Source organism: Anoplophora glabripennis, unplaced genomic scaffold, assembly GCF_000390285.2.
Source record: "Anoplophora glabripennis isolate ALB-LARVAE unplaced genomic scaffold, Agla_2.0 scaffold61, whole genome shotgun sequence".
Taxonomy (NCBI): domain Eukaryota; kingdom Metazoa; phylum Arthropoda; class Insecta; order Coleoptera; family Cerambycidae; genus Anoplophora; species Anoplophora glabripennis.
Window position 1 is genome coordinate 586,884 of NW_019416237.1, and position 21,694 is coordinate 608,577.

A 21,694-nucleotide genomic window follows, 5' to 3' on the forward strand; every position below is an offset into this window, starting at 1 on the left:
TACTTTGTTTATACATTTATATTGTTATTTGCTTCATGATGTTTCTAGAATATAAGTATTCTATTTCTTTCTTTCATGTATTTAAAAGCTCAGATTTCGAGAAACAACAGAAAATATGTAAACGACGCGAAATTAGGTTACAATTATGTTATTGTGATGAGTGGAAACAATTTGTCAAAGTTTTTGAGCTGTTGTGCTACATGATGGGAATTTGGTTTTGGTACAAATTAGTGTCAGAAGCGAGAATCTGGGGATTATTAGTTTGAGGAGACAGTGAATCGAGTACAAGATCTAAAGTAACAGAAATTGAGCAGAACAGCTTATGGAAATCATAGTTGCGCCGCAAACACGACAGAATGAATTAGGGTATGATTTAAAGACATGATAGGATGCATTAATTAATTAATTCTAATGGCCTACCTCCTATGAGTAGAAAGGACAAAATCGCATTTTGAAAGTTGTGAATTGGACATGACTGCATTACACCTAGCTATCTAATGGATGATACTATTCCTCTATTTTGTGTTTCTTGCATTCTTTATAGTGAAACACTTTCTCTCAGAATGTCATCTAGATGCTGAGGTACGTCAACTACACAATCTCAAAATAGTTTTCAAAGAAGATCTTAACTCGATTAATAACACAGCTCCACAACCCCAAAGTGAAGAATTTGATTGGGTTTTGAGGAGCAAAGAGAAATAATTCACCAAGTTATTAAGGAAATGGAGCGTGGGTACCCAGGCAGTTGGGATATAAGCATGTTAGCCGTCGTTAAAACGAGATATACCATTGAAATCGAGAAAACGTAAAGGAAATCCACTTCACAAATCTATTGACAGCAAAATAGTTCGATACCATAAAAGTGAGTAGTAGTTTCGATATATAATAGTGAGATATAGTGATTTCATATGATTCATCAATGCAAAAAACCTCTTATCTTGAAAATCTGTTCTCAAAAATCTCAATCGACACGGATTCACTGTGTAAATTTATGTACATGAAACATTAATGGATACATTAGTTTAAAATTTACTTAGTTAGGCTTATGCTTAACTAGAATATTCTAAGTTTAGACCTAGAGTGTATTTAGCAGACCTGATCAGGTCAAACGGGCCTCGGATTCCAATTCAGCAACCCCAGAAACGTATCGATATGTAGGTTTACTTTGTTAACAATTGATTCTCTACATTTGACACTGAATTTACCTTAACTCAGACCGCGTCAAACAGATATCAACATCGGATTTAGCCACCTCAAAAACATATAGATACCATAGTTTTGTCTTTCGGACCTTCCACTTTTTTTGTGTAAGGCCATTATTATGACTTAATTAACTACATATACCGTAAAATATTTTGACCCGTTGAATCTGAATTGAAAGGCAATCTGCCTCTAGGATCAGTTCGTGTTTCACCCTAACATGAAGAAACTCTTGTAGAAGACAGTTTTTAAGATTTCAAATTGACTTAAGGAATCAGTGATTGGAAAAACATTGAAGTTCATTATCTCATTACACTATAACCTCAAAAACTTATGACTCCACAACTCTGTAACTCCGTAACCTATTATTTTGAACGATTTTGATCGCAAATACGACCACTGATAGTCAATTAAGTACTATTACGTTTTTTTCAGTGTAGATTCAAAGAGAAAAATCAAAACCCCAGGGTAACCTGAAGATTTGATGCAAACGCTGGGAATAGGGTGTTGGCCTGCTGAATGGAATAAAATAAAATAAAATGTGTTGATATATTTAAAACCGAACCGTCTTTAAATTTTGATTTCGAATTCCCATTAACAAAATACTAACTAATACTCCTACCAAAATTGTTTTCTGTTGGATATACATAAGTACTAGTAACTATAAATTCTTAAAGTTTCCTATGGCTTTTGTTGGTGCGGCTATCTCATTTTCAGGTCGAAAAAAAAACTTTTGTACTTGTACTTGCTTGGGTCCTATTAAACTTACTTAACAGCTTTGACTCTATGCCAGAGTCCATCGTGGACGGTCGTACTGTTGTGCACCACGCGTATTTCCTCACCACGTTCCTGGACGCTATACCTCAGCACGAGTGCGCCTCCTTCGAGACCCAGAGAGAGGAAGCTCTCTCCTGCAGAGGCGTAAAGTAGAAGGCCGGATTCGGAGGAGAGCTTGAAGCGGACGTTTACCACCAAGGGGTCCGAGGAGATGACGTCCAAGGTGGAGGCGTCGTTCAAGCGCAGGTAGCTGTCGACGCCGTGGAAGGACGGCGGGCCTCTAGAACACAGGTGGTCTCTATATCCCGGTTTACACCTAATAGGAGAAAAAAAAATCATTAACGATAATTAACATCTCGGCAAATATGAGCTACTCTTCTAAATGTTAGTTGAATATTAGGGCAATAATGTATTGCTAAAATAGACCTGTTACAATTTGAAGCATAAATCCTAATAAGAATTCAAAGTTTCCTCGCTACCTTACCCCAGAAAAAATATAAGTTTCCCATTTTAAGTCTTTGGAGGTAATAGTATCCAGATCACACCAGCAAGATACAGAGTTTGATTGATGATTTTCAGTGAAGAATCATCATCGGTCATTTATTTACTAGTATATAATTTAAACAACCAGGCAAAGCACCATTCTGTAAAACATTTAAATCTTTCCGAATTTTATTTTATACTATTAGTGGATTCCCATAAAATTTTGTATACAGGGTTTTTAAAAAGTTTGGAATCTCCCCTCTATCTCAGAAAATACTGATCAAACAAAAAAATGATTAGGACAAAAGTTGCAGGGTTTTGAGTGGCCAATCCAACGATGGCCTTGATTATGACCTTGACGGTCATTTAGAGGTCAGGTTGAAAATTTTAAATGGAACCGTATACTTTTGACCCCGGAAATGGTAAGAACGGCACGTTAGAATGTGACCTTCATCGTGACCTTGACCTTCAAGGTCATTTAGAGGTCAAGCTGAAAATTTTAAATGGAACCGTATATTTTTGACCCTGGAAATGGAAAAAAATGGAAATTTTTAAGTTCGAACATGACCTTGACCATGACCTCAAGGTCATTTATAGGTGAAATTGAAAATTTTAAAAGGAACCGTATACTTTTAATCCCGGAAATGAAAAGAGCGAAAAATTTTACGTTCCGATGTGACCATGTGACCTTGACCATGTGACCTTGACCATGACCTTGAGGTCATGGTAGTTTCAAGGTCATAATATTTCCAACAGCCTGTCTCCGAAGGTAAAATATACTCGGGGTTTTCGGGGTCACCCTTTCTATTACTGGAGGCAAATGTAAGAGTTCCCGTTTTAAAAACCATTCTAACCTTAAAATTTTGTTGAAATGTTATCGCTGTTTTTACTTTCGGAACAAAGGAAGAGGTCATAACAATATCACCATCCGATAGATAAGAAAATTTTTGCCGTTAAATTTTTTTCATAAGACCATTATTAAACCAAGTTCTTTGCTTACGTTTGACGTTACAGTTACCTTTAGGTCATGGTCAAAGACATGGTATAGGTCATTTTTCTCACTCAATTTGCGCAGTAAAGAATATCGTGTCATTTATTAAAAATCGACTTGACCTGTAAACGACCTTGAATATCATATCCGAACGTAATTTTTTTTCCGTTTCCGGGGTCAAAAATATACGGTTCCATTTAAAATTTTCAGGTTGACCTCTAAATGACCTTGAGGGTCATGGTCAAGGTCACATTCTAACGTAAAATTTTCCGCTCTTACCATTTCCCGGGTCAAATGTATACGGTTCCATTTAAAATTTTAAACTTGACCTCTAAATGACCTTCAAGGTCATAGTCAAGGCCATCGTTGGATTGGCCACTCAAAACCCTGCAACTTTTGTCCTAATCATTTTTTTGTTTGAGCAGTATTTTCTGAGATAGAGGGGGGGTTCCAAACTTTTTGAAAACCCTGTATTGAAAGGCAGGCGCTAAAAGTCCTAGTTGCATACTAGAAATACATAAAAGAGGGCCTAGTACATAACCTTGAGGTACTCTACTCATAACAGGAGCGGAAGATAGACGAAATTTAGTACAGGAAAATATATTTTAGATATAAACTTCAATCTTGTCACCGTTTTCAAATTTTATAATAGTTTATATATTTTTTTCACCAATGATGGAAACTGCATATTATATGGAAGAATAGCTATCACTGTTCTAGACGAAATGTAGTATTATATTGATCGATAGAATAATTTAAGTCCCTTTTATAGATTTCTATGAACTTTATATTGTTCTTTCTTTCGTGCCGTTTAAATGAAAGAAAATATAATAAAAACAAGTACAGTTTTACATTTTTAAGATAAAGTTTAATATAATGCTTGGGAAAACATTTACATACCTACATTGTGTATAGATACATGAACATGATATGAAATTGAACAGCAGTTAACTTCGCAATATTATTACAAAGTGTACACGAAATATGATGATTGACGATTTTACACAAGATCATTTGATAATAAAATTGTTACATGTTTTCAGGAACATTTTTCCTTCATAAATTAGATATTTGAATAATTTTCTTATTCTTTGAATGGATTTTTTTTTCAAATTGCAATTTTGCTTTAAATTAACATTGACAATAAATTCGTAAATGTGCGCATAAGCCTGTGTAGTGGTGAAGTTAATATTTTATTAAAGGTTTGCGATTTACAGATTACAAATATTAGTAATTTTTAAGTAATATAGTAGGCCACCACCTTTGTTAAAAAGGTATTTTGCACTTTCCAAAACATTTATTTTGTCATGCTCATGCTTATCTATGACAGCAAAATATTTCTGTATTTACAGCAACGACTATTAGAATTTGTTTTTCTCCGTAGCCAGTTAGACATGGTGAATCATAAATGTGTACATCTATCTTGCGTGTATAATTCACAATGTAAATGAGTGCATTGAGAGTCATCGTTCAAAGTTACGAATTTTTAAGGAGACTTCATTTTTTTAAGCTGTCCATTCACATCTACATTTTGAGAGTCGCTGTCCACAAGGAATGTATCAAAATTTTGTACGCGTTTGATTGCCGAACTTATCTAGATTTTTCATATTATTCATATATTCTACGTCTGCATAAATCACTATAAATTGTATATATATATGGAATTATTTTAATAAACGTATTTGTAAACTTAACTTCTTCAAATCCTACTCTACTATAATCGGGATCAAATTTAAAAAAAATGTTTTAGTGATTTTTCCGAAACCTAATACCATAAAAATTAAAATGTAATAACTTCTGCTACAATTTCATTTCTTTCAATGCTTTTATTATTTTGTATTTTATTCATTTAATTCCTTATGAATTCTTTTAATGTTGAAAAAGTATATCCTTTTAATCATTGTTCCCTGGACGTTCCATTATAGGAGAATCATCACAACATGGAAGCTGCCGACATGCTGCTTTGTAATGTAATTCCCATTTTTACTGTTAGAACTTATTAATCAGAACAGTTTCCAAAAATTGACTGTAGTATGCTGATGAAGTTATAGTAGTATAAGCGTGGGGCATATTTCAAAAACAAATGTTTGGGTTGATCGGTCATTTCCAAAATACAATTTATTATTAAATGGTGGATTATTGAAACCTTTAAACTTTATGTTTCTATTTTTACGCATTTTCCTAACATTTATATTTAGCGATACTGTTTATTTTACTGCGACGTATTATGTGTTAACTCATTTATATTGATTTATATTAATTAATAAACTGAGTCCGGCATGCTCCCGAACTCTACGATCATTGTTTGTCTGACGGACGGTGTTTTCTTTTAAATAGCTGTAAGTATATTTGAGTAATTTTTAGTAAACTATGGTGTATTCAAGTGAAATATGGCAGTAAACTGCGAAATGATGAACAGCGAAATGGTCGATGTGTTAAAAACATTTTTGTGCCACAAAAAGTGCACATGCTACAAAAATTGAACATGTAAGAAAGTTTAAAGAAATATGGCAAAAGCTGCATAAATTTGGAATTGGTGTACGTTCATAGAAATAGTTCATATGAATGGCAAGTCCAGGAGAAAGCTATAAATAATTTTATGAAGATATTTCAAAGTTTCTGTAACATATTCTACAAAGATATTCATTTATTTAACATTTTGTTCTTTTCCTATAAAAAGTTGTTGTTTAAGAGTTCTGTGAAACATCGACAATATCGCATAATTAATCTGTATTTTGTGTACTGCCACAGTAAGTCAGCAGTTCCCAACAAGTTTTTTTAATTTAAAAATCAACCACATTTATTTCAAAATTGACTTTTTCCAAAAAAATTAAATGAGCTATTAATTGTCCACATTTTAGATTTACTCTGCATATGTAGGATGTAGGTACAACAGTGGCACCAGAGTCTGTTTAATAATATAAACTTCTCCTCCATTGCGCTGTTTCAGTCAGTTTCCACCTGCGGCAAATCACTACGGTATTTTTGACAAGTTGCCTCGATTCTTTAGATCATTGTATTGACATTTCTTGTAAATTACCACAAACGTCAAATATTTGTTAGGTTAGGTTAAGTATTAAGTATGTTATTTTTAAATTAAAAAACGTAATATAATGTGGTATTGTGTTTCCCACTGTGAGAGTAAAATAACAGATGATTATTATTAACGTGTCAACGTGTATTGATGCCGCTAATAAAAAAGCAATTATATACATAAATTAAGTATAGATAGATTTAGAATGAAATGTGAATATTTTCTGTAAACTACTGAACTGTCAAAATTAAATGTCAAAGATTGACATTTACGACCTAAGATTTGTGTTTCAAGAAAGTGACAGTTCAGTCGATTTGTCATGGCCAACGAGTTAATAATTACAGAATCCTTTTATTAATTTATTAAACAGCCTACGTGATTTAGCTGATTGTGGTAGTACACTGGTTTTTAGTCATGGGCAACTTCACCTCTTCTTTATTTAATTGGTTCTGAATTTATTTCTTTAATTTTGTCGACAGTAAATGTTTCTAAATTCTTATACGTTTTTAAATGGGGATTTTTTACCTGCAAGTGAAGTAGTCCAGTTCCGGTATGCACACCCCGTCCTCCCCGCAGGGCCTGGCAACGCAGGGATGGGGACAGTTGTCTACGTTAGCGCCACCTAGCGCCTCGGCTAGGATGGAGACGGTCCGACCGTTGATTTTTACTTTCTGAATACAGCCTATAAACGCCGTTCTCACCCTGATTTGCGGCGAGACGATGCCGAAGTTCGGGACGCCTCCCAGGTAGAGGTTTTGAGGTAGCGAGAGTTGGGTGAATGCGCCGGGAGAAAGGACTTCCTCGGGCAACTGGTTGTCTACTGTCAAGATGGCCAATCGGCCAGTCCGAGATATTCTCACCTGTGAAATTGAAACAAAAATGTCATTTGCTAGGCTATGAGAAAATATACAAAAAACTAACGAAAGAAATTAAGGAAAGCAATAATAAATTTGATATATTTTTAAGTACTCTGAGATACAAAATGCAAATGATTGACAAAACTTGTATTAAATAGTTTTCTCTTTTTTGGATATTTTGCATTACTATAAAAAAAAAATGTAAATTCAAAGTTAGTATCTAAATAAACCTATCCCACAATTATTAGTTAATAACTTATTTTTTCCATATACAGGGTATAACTAAAATACTTGTACAAACTTTAATAATATATACATTATATACATCACAAATCAACAAAAGGTTTAAGTTTTGATTGTCTACAAATGTAAGTACATAATACAGAGGTTTATTACATACAGGGACGTAATTCCAGATGTGGAATTTGCTTCCAATATTTTTTTACGAAGCTATTTCAAATTTGACTTGTTATTATGACAAGGTACTAGAGGCTTTATAAAAATGCGATTTCGAGATAAGTGATAAAATATTATGGTAGATTATATCTAGTTATTTATGAGAGTGCTGAAAAATCAAATTAGTTCTGAAATAAAAATAATAATTCTTCAAATGGTTACGTAACCCGTAAGTGATTTAAAGTATTATGTACATTACATCCCCTAATTACTTTTTTTACTTAAAATAAACCGAATATTTTCATTAATTTTGAGCATCCTATGTGTCTAAAACGAAGCATTTTCGGATATACAGGGTGTCCGCGTTTTTTATAGCAAGACTTTCACAACTTGTACTAAAAGTCCTTTAAAAAAAAAGTTCATGTAACCATATATGTATACATGCGTCGTTTTCGATTTACAGTGTTCAAGTTTAAAATGAGAATTGATTTTTTATTCGTAAAACGAAAACCCCTTTTTAGACTTTGTTGAAACTTGACAACTTTGTTTGTAATAATAATACTAATTTTCTCACATAATTTAATTTGTCCTATTTTCTCCAGTGGCGTCACAACAAGATACCAGCTTGATAAAAATAGAAAAAAATATGGTACGCCACTGCTTTTTGGTATGTTTGAAATTTTTCTCAGATTTAGCTATCAAAAATACAACTTTTTTATTATTTACTTTTTTCCTACCTCGCTTTGTTTAGACAGAAATAAAACTTTTTGTTTCGCACAGTTTATTGTAAGATAATAAAAAAATAAACAACACGGTATGGAAAATCAACTTATTGTATAAATAGATCTCAAAGGAACTGTTCGAAATGCCCGCCATTTGGTTCTACACACAAATTACAGCGACGTATCAAAGACCGCCTAACGTCTCTCAAATGATGTGGAGTTATTCTGAGAGCAGCGTTCCGGATTCATCGTACAAGTTCCTCTTGCGAGTTAACAGGTGTAGAGTAAACTGCATCCTTAATAAATCCCCAAACAAAAAAATCCAAAGGTGTTAGATCAGGCGATTGCGGAGGCCACCCAACTGGACCTCCACGATCCACCCATCTCTGTGGATACTCTGTATTCAGCCAGTTTCGTACCACCAAAGAGTACTGGGAAGGGCATCCATATAATTGAAAGAACGAGTATATTCTTTGTTGAAAAGGAACATCGTCTAGCATGTTATCATGCTGGGTAGTTAAAAATTCAATAAATAATTGACCGCTTAATCTATTGGGCAGGATGTAAGGTCCCAACAAAAAATCCTTGGCAACTCAAAAACAGATATATTCACGGCACACTTTGTAACAAGTAAATAAATAAATTAAGCAAATCTCGAACCTATTCATGAAAATGTTTTATTTCTGACTAAACAAAGCGAGATAGGAAAAAAATTAAATAACAAAAAAAGTTGTATTTTTGATAGATAAATCTGAGAAAAATTTCAAACTTACCAAAAAGCAGTGGCGTACCATATTTTTTTCTATTTTTATCAAGCTGGTATCGTGTTGTGACGCCACTGGAGAAAATAGGACAAATTAAATTATGTGAGAAAATGAGTATTATTATTATTACAAACAAAGTTAGGTAAAAAAGGGGTTTTCGTTTTACGAATAAAAAATCAATTTTCATTTTAACCTTGAACACTCTGTAAATCGAAAACGACGCATCTATACATATATGTATACATGAACTTTTATTTTAAAGGACTTAGCACAAGTTGTAAAAGTCCTGCTACAGAAAACGCGGACACCCTGTATTATTATAGAGAATGTTTTTGTTAATTTGTAGTGTGCAATACTCCATTAAAGTTTTGCCAAACATTTTAATTATATCCTGTATATATTGTTGATTGTTGACTTCACTATAAGAGACCACCATGGACAAATTTTTCATTTTTCATATTTTATACGTTTACTATTTATTACAGAGTTCGAAGTTGCACCGATATAAGGTTTGCAAATGTTTTAAATATTAATTATTGATTTTTAATTGAGTTACAGATAGAACAGATCCTAATGTGTTACTGGTTTGAAAAATAGTTCCAGTGTTAAATGTATTACCTTTTTTTTAAATTTATGTAACAGGCTTGTATGGAATTTTAGAGGTTTCTATCAGCGTTTGTTAAAAATTCTCCCAGATGATATAAGTATTTGAAAATAGATTACATACATCTCGCATCAAAAATTAACAATTAAAAAAATTGATTTTCTTGAGGACGACTATTCTTATTTTCATTATATTTTTTCCAATTACAGGTTAACCTTCTGTAAAATAGAATTTTAATTGGAATTTCGGTTATCAGTATATATAGGGGCAAGAGGGGTTAAGATTTTCAACGAAATATGAAACACCTCGTAAAATGCACCAGATGTAATAGCGAATGTTTAGTACATTCAAACTGAGGTCTTGTCTTTTCTAAACAATTAGTTCGTAAACAGTCAATTTTAAAAAAAACTATAACAAATTTACAATAAAAAAATTGTGCCAAGGGTAAAGAACAAAGTCAATAACAAAAAAAAAAAAGAAGAAAATTAATTAATACTTCTAATAACGACTTCGCACTGACGATGACGGTTCATACTCGAAACAGATGTTAATTTTTCTTCTTCAATGCTATTCAAAATTTCTCTGAGCATGTTGCTAGCGTTGTCAAAAAAGGTAGGTAGGGGTTAATGGATTCTTTGTTGTCTGTGTATTATGTTTAAGCAAAATAATACTCTCTCAACGGTAAAAAAAAGTATTTTTATTGAAAACAAAGTTAATGAAAAAGAAATATTGTTGGAGCGAGCGGTAGCTAAAGAGTCTTCGTGGTGTTGAGTCGCTCGTAGGTATAAGTATCTGGTCCCTGCTGCCAATCTGCCGTGGACCTTTTCATGGAACTTTGGTGCCTTCCGCGTCTGTTTTTTGTCCTTGCAACTATTAGACCAGTCCGGGCGGCGTTAGCTGGCGCTCTTGACGTAATACTTAAAATAGGTCAGCAGAGATAACGATGTGAATCAAAGAATGTTTAACTAATATTTGATTTAAGTAAATATTCACTATTTTACCATCGTACCCTACAGTGTGTTTCAAATTTTGGAGACAAAAAACTATTTTTTCCTCTTACTCTGCATCTACTAAAAACTGAAGTTTCAATAAAAATTTCTATCTTAAGGGTGTTACTGAGGAAAAGTATAAGAGAAGATAGTCTTTAAAATTAAGACATATTTTGGAGCTGCTATTATTTGCATGTGTACTTGTAATAGAAATGGAAATAGATACAAAAATAAATTATAAACTGACGCATCATTTTGAAAACAGAACTGGAAAAATTTTCGAAAATCTAAACATACCGGCTCTCAGAAATGAATGCTAAAATTTAAGCTCATAAAAAGCAGCTTTTGTTTAATAATTTAGGATAATATAAATTTCTTAGTTATTACAGTCTCTTACCCGTCACTGAAGCATAAGTCAAAACGCTTAGTTGAATTAATAAACAGAAAAAAGTACAAAGTATGGAAAATAATTAGTGCTAGTACTTAGTATTTAGGTAAGTAGGGAAGACATTCGCGTATGTCACTTAGGTACTTATTTAATTTATAAATAGCTCATTAGACTTATTTTTGTTAGTATAAAATACAGGACAAAAATGTAGGTTTAAAAAAAAATGGTAGACATAAGCTATTAATGAGTGATAAAATAGTGATTAATATGTTAGCTGGCATTTATTTCTTGAACGCTATGTATAGAGCAATAGTAACATTTTAAAGAAAGGCAAAATAAGTTGGTTAAAAGCACAGATCTGGCTAATGTCGGTGTTAACTTTTTTAACTTTGCGGTATGGTAAAATATTAAAAACTATTTGCAAAATGGTACATACATAACACTGTTAATTTAAAATCAGGGAGATAAATAATAACCCATACTATTTAGATTTAGCTAGACCATAGAAGAATGACTTTCAGATGCGGACAACTGCCACCCTTGCCCCACCCTCAAGAGGCGCCTATGGCCACAAATAAATATTTTCAAACAATATACCTAACTTTTATTAATTATTATTTTCATGTTCGTACAGTATGCCTTGAACATTTTTATAAAATTCATAAATCATAACAATAAGAAAACAAAACACTCAAGGCAGTTAATGAACAATTTACCTGGTGCCACTCGCTGAGCGCCACCCTGAACTGACTCCTGGCCACGACGGTCCCCGTCCCCAGATCGTAGGCGAACTCCACGTAGCCGTCGTTCAGATACAATCCCATGAAGTCGTTGGTGCCGTCCATCCGGTGGCCGTTGTAAATGATGAGGCCGTCCGGGGCTGTGGGCTTGAAAGTGATGTCCAAGTCGAGCCAAGTGAGCGCAGTTTCGGCCAAGCCTCGATAGCGTAGGTGGCTGGACCCGTTGAAAGAAGGCACCTATTAAGGGAAACCGGGTTAACTCGGTCGGGGAATTGGGAAGTCAAGATTTTCCGGTTTACTAATCCGGTTTAATGTGCCAAATAATAATTTATAATAACGGAGTAAAATGGCCTTTCACGGAGTAACAAAGAAAAGCTACAAGGATTATTTTAGGGCTAGAATATAGAGACGACTGTAGAAATTGTTTTACTGATTCAGTTATACTCGTAGTTCAATCAACTTACACATTGTACACTCAGAAAAAATGAAAAATTTCAAATTTTTTTTAGTGATTTTTTAAATACTAACTTCGTGAATAATGGTCGTATTGAAAAGATGAAAAAAGTATTTTGAAGCTTGAAGATCTTGAGATAAAAATTTTTATTGAGCATCACTCTCGGCGCAATCAAAAGAAATAATGCAAAGATTAAAATTTTCAAAACTGTCCAAGGGCTCAGATTTTTTTTTTTTTTCTTAATACCAGGATCATTTATCCTCATTCCTCAGCTTAATTTGTTTTTTTTATTTTCTGTATGATTATTTCTCATTGACTGAAAAGTCACCTTTTTTTGATCATGTACATTTTCGATGGGAATTCAGGGTATTTCAGAAACTACTAAAGATATGATAAATCTGACACCACGTTCTCGAGCTCGATTTTCATGGCAAACTCGACTGTCAGATCGGAAATTTGCTATCTTCATTTGTTTCTGAGGGCGTTTCTCGTTATTGTGACACTTTTGAACATGTCTGTATCTCAGCTGTTAAATAAGTTAGAGTTAAAGTGAAAACTGCTCAAAACTAATTCTTTGGCGTAGAATCGAATGCCGGTATTAGATTTTTAGTAGATCTTAAGACTTCGGAATTATGACCCAAAGTTAAATTTTTTAAAAATGGAAATCGTAGCTGACCATGGCCTAAAAAAATAGATTTTTTTCCGCTTTTCAGCAATATATCACATGCTATAGTTATTTTTACAAACACGGGAGATACGGGGTGTTTTATATATAAATTATATATTTTTTCCTTTTTAATATGACCGGCTATGAAAATACAGATAAAACTATAATTCTTACTTTTACAAAAGTCATATCTGTTGTAAAAATATGACATTTATTTTACATGCACGACATATACTCGTGTGATAATATAATACTATCGAAATTTTAGGAGATAGGTGGATAGGAACAAACTGACCGATCAGATGGCCAGCTAGGTTACCTGATTTGAGTTGGACTTTTTCCTTTGAGGTTTTCTAAAAGACATTATATTTAGAATTCCTTTTAATAATATTTCAAATACCTATACATTTAATGAATGCTACCCGAAGCGTTGCCAGAAGATGCGTGAAATGTGTGACAGTTGAGGGACGGCAATTTGAACATTTAGCTATCATTTTTGAAAGTTTTTATTGATGTAGGTACTTACTATTGTTTAATTTACGTTTAATATTGTAACTTCAGTTGAAGTGGAATAAAAATTTGAAAACTGTCTTTTCTTAACTGTTATATATATTTTAAATAAACGTCATATTTTTGCAACAGATATGAGTTTTGTAAAAATAAGAATTATAGTTTTGTATGTATTTTCATAGCCAGCCATATTAAAATGTAAAAAAGGATCGAATTTATATATAAAACACCCCGTATCTTCTGTGTTTGGAAAAATAACTATAGCATGTGGTATATTGCTGAAAAGCAAAAAAAAATCTCAATTTTTTTAGGTTATAACCAGCTACGATTTTCATTTAAAAAATTATAACTTTGGGTCATAACTCGGGAATCTTAAGACCTACTAAAAATCTAATACCGGCATTCAATTCTACGCCAAAGAATTAGTCTTGAGCAGTTTCCACTTTAACTCTAAAAAATTTTTTTATATTCTATTAATTTGAAAATGTGCAAAAAAATGACTTCTGCTGTTTTTCAATTTTTTTGCGTTATCAAATTGAATATTTCAAATGTTGATTTTTTAGAATTTTTTTTATTTCAAAATATTCAGAAAATTATACTGAATCATTTTATGTTCAGTTTTGATGCAATTTTTTTCTTCGAATGCCATATTTCATAGAGAAAAGTAAGTAATTGCATTAATTTAAGTCGATACCCCCAAGTGAATCTTCATGCATTTTTTTACACATATCGCTATACGATTTATTGATCCTTTTTTCGAAAGTTCTCAAACTTAAAAAAAACAGTTATTTCAAACCTGCCAATTTTTTTTATTAAAAAAAATCTTTTATATTAATATTTTTTATGTGAAATTGTGTAAAAATAATGCAAAAAATTTTGGAAAATTTGATTTTTTTTTCGATAGCTGAGTATTTAACGCGAAATTGTGAGAAAAATAACGCAAACATTTTTTGTTTCATCTTAATCATAATTAATTGATGTTTAAGGAGCAATAAACCTGCTCCTTTAATTTTTTATAAAACTTTAACGATTCAGGAAAGGAAAACGGTTCGACCGATCGATTTCAAAATATACAGGCCTCATGGGCATGTATTGAGCTAAAAAAAACTTACAAATATTGGTACTTTTCGCAATATTTGCAAAGTAGTCGTTGATTTTTCAAAAACAACAAAAAAAGTATTTTTTTGCACTTTTTCAAATTAATACATCGACGCTTTATTACGAAAACATGCTATTTCAGATTTTGGTTGGAAAACATGCTATCTCAAATTAAGCTTGGAAAACATGCTGTCTCAGATCTTTAGGTAAAAACATGCTATCTCAGTGTGACTAGAAATTTAAGATGAAGTTTAAGTTAAGGCACATTGAATGAATGCAACCGTTCATTTATAATAAAATTATATAATATATTTTTAAAAAAGTAAGGAATGTTTATGTTCAGGTACACTGTTTATTTTATTTTTTTATTCAACATTTTTCAATTAATTTTGTTAAGTTACTGTTATAAACGACAAAATTGGTAATTGAAAAAATAGGATAATATGCAGTGTGCTGCTACACGTACACTACTCGACGTTTTTTGAAATAACAAATTATAAAAAAAAATGTGTAGGTATACCTTAATATATATATATATAAAAATGTTTGTTATTAAAATCGTACAGAAAATTTAAAAAAAAACAAATTGAAGCTGAGAAATCAGGTTAAATGTCCCTGTTATTGATTGATCCAGAAAAAAAATTCTGAGCCCATCTGCAGTTTTCAAAAAAAAAAAAAAAAAAGTAAAATGTTTGTCTTGCATTATTTCTTTTGATTGCGTCGAGAGTTGTGCTCAAAAAAATTTTTCATCTAAAGATTTCAAAACTAGAATCTTCAAGTTTCAAGACATTTTTTTTTATTTTCTGCATACCACCATTATTCACAAAGTACAGCCTTTCAAAAATCGTTAAAAAAAAATTGGAAATTTTTCTGCTCCCTTAATTTTTTTGTTTAGTTTACTCTCTTTATTATATACCGTACGTCTAAATTGTATAGAAGATCAGTGTCACTTTCATCAGCAGAAAGAAAAATGACCTTGTAAATAAGTTTTCAAGACTTCTGAGAACTAGTAAAGGAATTGATTATAAAGGAATTATTTAAAACAGTAATTAAAAAATATTTGCTGCAGCGTGTTTTTTAATACTTTTAAGTAGGTACTAAAAATTTGTGTGAAAACTTTAAAGATTTTGACGATACGACAACGATTTTTTTATATTTCTATATCATTATCGGTACTATATTTATCAATTTTGTAAATCTGTTTTAATATGTTCTACTTTATTCCTAAATCTTTTAATGTTTAATGCTTTATTAATGTTTATTTTAATTTTACTAGTTTACTTATAATAAGACTGCAAATCCTTATGATTTTAATGTAGATAGTTATCTAATTTAGAATCAAATGAACCATAATATACTTTATACAAATAGTTTTAATTTTCCTGTCATTTGAGAAATATGGTTTTCAATGTTGTAATATCAAAAACTGAAGCAAAATGTCACACTTTTTTCCTACTGTTTCTGCTCCGCATCACGTCGGGCCCAGGGCAGCAACATTTGCAAGCTAATAACACTGTTCGTTAACCGAGATTCAAATCACTTCACATCCACATAGACATGAACAATATTAACTAATGCTGTTTGCTAACAGTATTCAGGATCGAAAATCAAATCACTGTTCGAAATTTCGATGTTTTAGACCGTAAATTTCTCAAGATTATTAAAATTTTACTAACTACTTTTTTTGATTTCTTTATGCAAAAAAATTATATACATTACAAAAGAAAATGCAGTAGTTGGTAATAGAACTAATTAAATTATTTGAAAAACGCGACTGCCTGTAAATATTGGAAAAAATACACAAATGCAATAAAGAAATAAGAGTTTTGGTATGCTACAGCAGTGATCTTGAAGTGAAGAAGAAGCTGAGAAAAAATTAAAATTCTTAATTCTCTAGTATCGTAAAAAAATTGATTTAAAAAATCAAGGCGCAACCTATTTAGATGATTATTACCGAACTTGTCTCTGAATTTTTTGCATAATTTACGAAAACATTTTAAGCAGCCTTTGAAGTGTCGTAGAATATGATTTTTAATGAAAGATACAGAGATACCTATATCAGATTTTAAAAATAATCTTCTGTTGTCAATAATCTTAAAAGTAACAACTAGTTTTTTATCTTTAAAATATTCTTCCAAAAAATGAAATTCTTATTTAACTTTCTATTGAGAATCTGATGACATAGCTTTACCCACCATTCTTAAAAGACTCGTTACTAAGGAATTATTAATTTACACTTCTGTAATTTTTTCTAAATAAAATTTAAAATTTTACTTATAAGATGGCTTGTGGCTTTTAAAATATTTCTCAACTTTATTTTACACTTTTGAAAATTCTAAGTAAAAAAAATAATTAATTAGTGAAACTCTTTCATAAAAAAGTCCCTAATATGTTTACAAGAAAAAGGGCCTTCGAAAATCATATCAGACCACGTAGTGGCAAAATCACCATGTCACTTGATTATGAAGATCCATTAACACATCCTGTATATCAAAATTGTATGACACATTAAAACTTGACAGAGTTTTCCATGAAACATGAACGTTTTGTATGTTATATGTTCTGAAGAAAATAGGAAACAACCATCTACAAATATATTGTTTAACAATTATCATAATTATGAATTTCACAATACTAACGGTCATTGAGTTTATTATCGTTTTATTTTGACTAATAAAAGGCAATAAAATCATATGAAGCTCATTTAAGACAACTGTTAGTAGCATTCATCGCAGATTGGGCAAAATTGTAAGAGATAGTGGAATATGCAATTTCATTTAGAAAGAATCAGATGTGAGTAAGTAGTATCAAAATGCGACCTAGATTTATTACATATAGCTTAAAACTCTAAAATAAAATAAGATAAAATCGTAATATCGAACTTTATTTGTACATAAAAACTCGCAGTTCTGAAACTTGTGTATATTGGCGGAACTGTACACATATAAAACTGTATAAGATAACACTTTTGCTGTTGGTGCTATTTTTCAGTTTTATTATTTCCTTCAAATATTTCCTTTGTTAAGACAAGACGTTAATGTACATACACATATACTCAGCACTTACTAATTATCTAGATAAGGTTTCAATTAAAAAGGAATTAACTAGGTACACAATAATTCAATCAATGTTGGTACGTGGTTTTCGCGGAATATTATTATCTGTCGAGCATCGGAAGAGAATATTGAAAATGAAAGGAATGGAATAAGGAGATTTTTTTGGGTTGATTTTTCGTGAAATCAATTTAAGGATTTTTTTATAAAAATCTTGCAATGTAGCTTAATTTATCAGTCTATAAAACTCCCATTCCTCAAAATTTACTAATTTGTACTTTTTTTTAATGAAATTGGAAATTTCACTATAAAACGGGTTGTAAAAAGATAAAGGCTTTTCATTGGTATGTTAATATTTGAAATAATTTCAAGCTATATAAAATTTTTAAGGGCACAAAAAAAGACATTTCTAAAAATTGTAAATTTCGCAAAGCCTAAATTTTCAAAATTGAAATCATAGTAGTCTCTGAAATATTCTAATAGGTCATCACCGCCATCAAATTCATGTGTTGCCTAATGGAAGAACTGTGTTATTAAAAGATTGCCATATAATATTGTCCCTTATATTCAGTAGATTTAATATATCCAATCTAATGCACTTATCAGGCATGTGGATTTTATTTATAAAACATTCACTCTGCTACACCCACACACAAGTTTGTATAGGTAGTTACCTGTAGATCGACTCGGATTTCACACAAGTCTCCTGAAAACCCCAAGGGGCACAGACAAACCGCTGAATTATCGCTCGTGAGACATTTTCCTCCATGCTGACACGGAACCCGACTACATCTGTCTGCGGTACATTCCTCTGAAAAGGAAAATTATGAAAATACGAAAATCTTTACAACGGAAGGCTTTTAAGGTTTATAGAAGCATTTTACTGTTAAAATATTAAATGCACTTTTATAATAATACTTTTCACAATTATAAAATTAATTTTGGATCTACACAATAAATTGTTGAAATAACACTTCATTATAACATAGATCAATTCATAGCAAGTGTAAAAAAATTAGAGCAAGATAAAGCGCCAATAATGTTGCAAGTTTGTCCTATAATCACACCTCTAATGAACAATTATTTATAATAGTTAAAAGTTAAAGAAGTATGCAGTTATTTTAAGAGTGCCACAGGGGTCTAATTTGGGTCCTTCTATTTTGATAATATTTATCAATGACTTAGTCGATATATTAAATTGTAACAAACTTTTTTACGCAGAAGACATACAAATTTATGAAGGTCTTCATGGAGTTGATGATTGCAAAAATCTAAAATCAAAGCACAAATAAACTTACTTTTAATACAAGGGAAGTACAAAAAAGTTATTTTTATTAAAATAGTGAAACAAGTAATATTTGGTTAGGAAGTCAATTCGGTAGTCTTATAAATACACAAATTCATCAAGGATTTAAGAATTATTTAACAATAATGTAAAATACCATCTTAGGCCTTTTAGGCCAACCAATAGAGATTTTTTGGCGCACTTAAATTTTACTGCAAATTTCATGTATTACTTTTTGAAAAATGCTTTATAATTGAAAACCCAAGTGACTTCTCCAGCAAAGTTGTGAACAATTTTTTTTAAACATTAAAAACTGCAAAGAATGACATTTTGACAATGACATTGACATGAAAAATAATGATGGAATCGTCTTACTCTCAATAGGACTTTTGTAGAGAATATAAAAAATTTTAATTCTGAAAACGGCATCTGAAAGTAGACGACAAAATCTCCAATTTGTATATTTCGGATTTTCGCTTGGGTGATGGGAAATATACTAAAAATGGCTTTGAAAGTCGCCCGAAACGATCGAAAGTACGCTCGTGCCAGAGTCGGGTGGTAGTGGGGGAAATGGCGAGCGGAAGATTTTGGCTCGAACGAACTTTCGATAGTTTCGGGCGACTTTCAAGGGTATTTTTAGCATATTTCCCATCACCCAGACGAAAATCCGAGATATAAAAATTGGAGAATTTGTCGTCTACTTTCAGATGCCATTTTCAGGATTTAAATCGGACTATTTTTGATAAATTGCTACTTTGTGCAAAAAAGACCCTAATTTCTTTATAATCCAATTGTTCCATATTTTTCAATAATTTTATTTATAAGTTCAGTGTCATAATTATATTAAGGAAACTTATTCCTGATACACGTATACAAAGCAAAATGCCACGGAAACACGTTATCGATTTACTGACAAGAATTCACTGGTAAAAACTTGGGTCAAATAACCGCAAGGTACTTTAGTATACGACTATGATTAATGACTATTTGATGTATCAGTTGTGTTGCATATCTTATGGTATTTTTTATACGTCAAATTTAGCTTTGTTCGTTATGATTTGGCCTCATCTTTCGACTAGACTATTATTATACGCTATCCTTATCATACATACATCTATCAATGGTATAGATTTCGTAGCTGTTGTAGAGTGTATGGCATGAGATATACTTTTTGTGCTGCCGCTCTTTTTAGCTCAGGAAGTGCGAAATGTTCCTTGCTACAAAGGTTATATTGAAAATTCTATACTTTCAAGATAAAGCAAACACGGCAATCAAAACTTTTAAATTAGAAAATAAACAAAACCAACTTGGAACTTTCCGAAATGAACCCAATTTAATTAATAACACATTTTATGATTTATAGACTGATCGGACCATCAATATTTAATAATTTTGCTTCACATACCTAACTGTATTTTCATCATAAATATTAATAACAAATTAGTTATATTTTTTATATAAATTTATGACCAATAAATATTCTGTTGTAGTTCTATTATTGTCAAATAATATTGTACGCTCCATATTCCGAAAGTGTATTAATAGGGCTCTCATACTGCTCAGCTGAAACCTTTATGCTTTCCCTGTAAAGTGCCTTAGTGATCTTAGCACTTAAATAAAGCATGTCTATAGATAAACATTTAAATAAACTCCATCGTCGGTTGTCTCACCTATGGCATACTGATAAGAGCTAATAAGTTCGGAACCGGTCTATGTTTGGTGGTGCTGCTGAATGATCTTAGCATGTTTATAAAGATATTGGTGTACTTATAAATGTGTTCTTAAAAATGGCGAATGCGCCGGCAGTAGTGAATAAGTAATTTATTTCTAAGAAAAAAATGTTACTGTTTTGATAACATAACAATACATATTTTGTTCCAATTATATTCAGATGTTAACAACTCAAAATACGACTAAATTAAGGCGATAATAAAATTAATCTTAGAATACTTATTATAAAGTGAACAAAAATTATGTGGATGCCTACTGCTGATACCTTGTTTGTAAAAAAATTTAACAAAATTAGAACCAAATTTTCAAAATTGGTAGGTACAGTACACTAGAACCATTTTAAGATTGCCACTATGTCACGAGTGTGTCCTAATATCAAAAACAGTCGTTGCAGACGTGAATTCATTATTTGTTAAACGCACCAAAAAGAGATACAATGATGGTATAAATGTCTTCATAGTCCCAATTTATTACAGACAATCGTTCCAATATTTTATGTGTATTAGAGTGAAAGAAAATGGGGGACGTTTGTTGGGTATTGGTTTTACTACCGCAGTTAAAATAAAAAGTAGCTGACACACAGATTAAAAATTTGACAGTTGTTTTGATCGCGTCTCCGTACTAACTGTTGTCTATATTTTCTGAACGTTGAAATATCGATTTTTTGGCATATTTTCGTATCCAGTAATATCAGTATTAAAGTTTGCGAGATATCCAGATTTGGGAATTGTCAGGATGACATTTCAGTTATATGAAAACAATGACTAATTTGACTAGGATTTTTCGTCTTAGTTTATACGAATATTGCATGCGACGTAATGGAAAAGATACAGCGATTTTAGTTATAGGTACTTATACAGGGTGTTTTACAAGCTCTATGACAAACCTTGACAGATGGTACACTGAAAGAAATGCGCTTTATTCTTTATTAGAATTATATATATAAGACCA

The 21,694-nt window shown here is 31.5% G+C and overlaps 1 protein-coding gene across 1 annotated transcript in view; it reads right to left on the minus strand.

Moving 5' to 3' along the window:
* The window catches only part of LOC108917708 (pikachurin), a 232,074-nt gene that overhangs the window by 1,191 nt on the left and 209,189 nt on the right, over nucleotides 1-21,694 (minus strand). Inside the window, exons 6-9 of the mRNA XM_018724445.1 lie at nucleotides 18,402-18,538; nucleotides 11,922-12,182; nucleotides 7,011-7,345; nucleotides 1,970-2,293 (exon numbers count right to left, since the gene is read on the minus strand). Of these exons, the coding sequence (XP_018579961.1) occupies nucleotides 1,970-2,293; nucleotides 7,011-7,345; nucleotides 11,922-12,182; nucleotides 18,402-18,538 (1,057 nt within the window). The remainder of the gene's footprint in view (nucleotides 1-1,969; nucleotides 2,294-7,010; nucleotides 7,346-11,921; nucleotides 12,183-18,401; nucleotides 18,539-21,694) is intronic.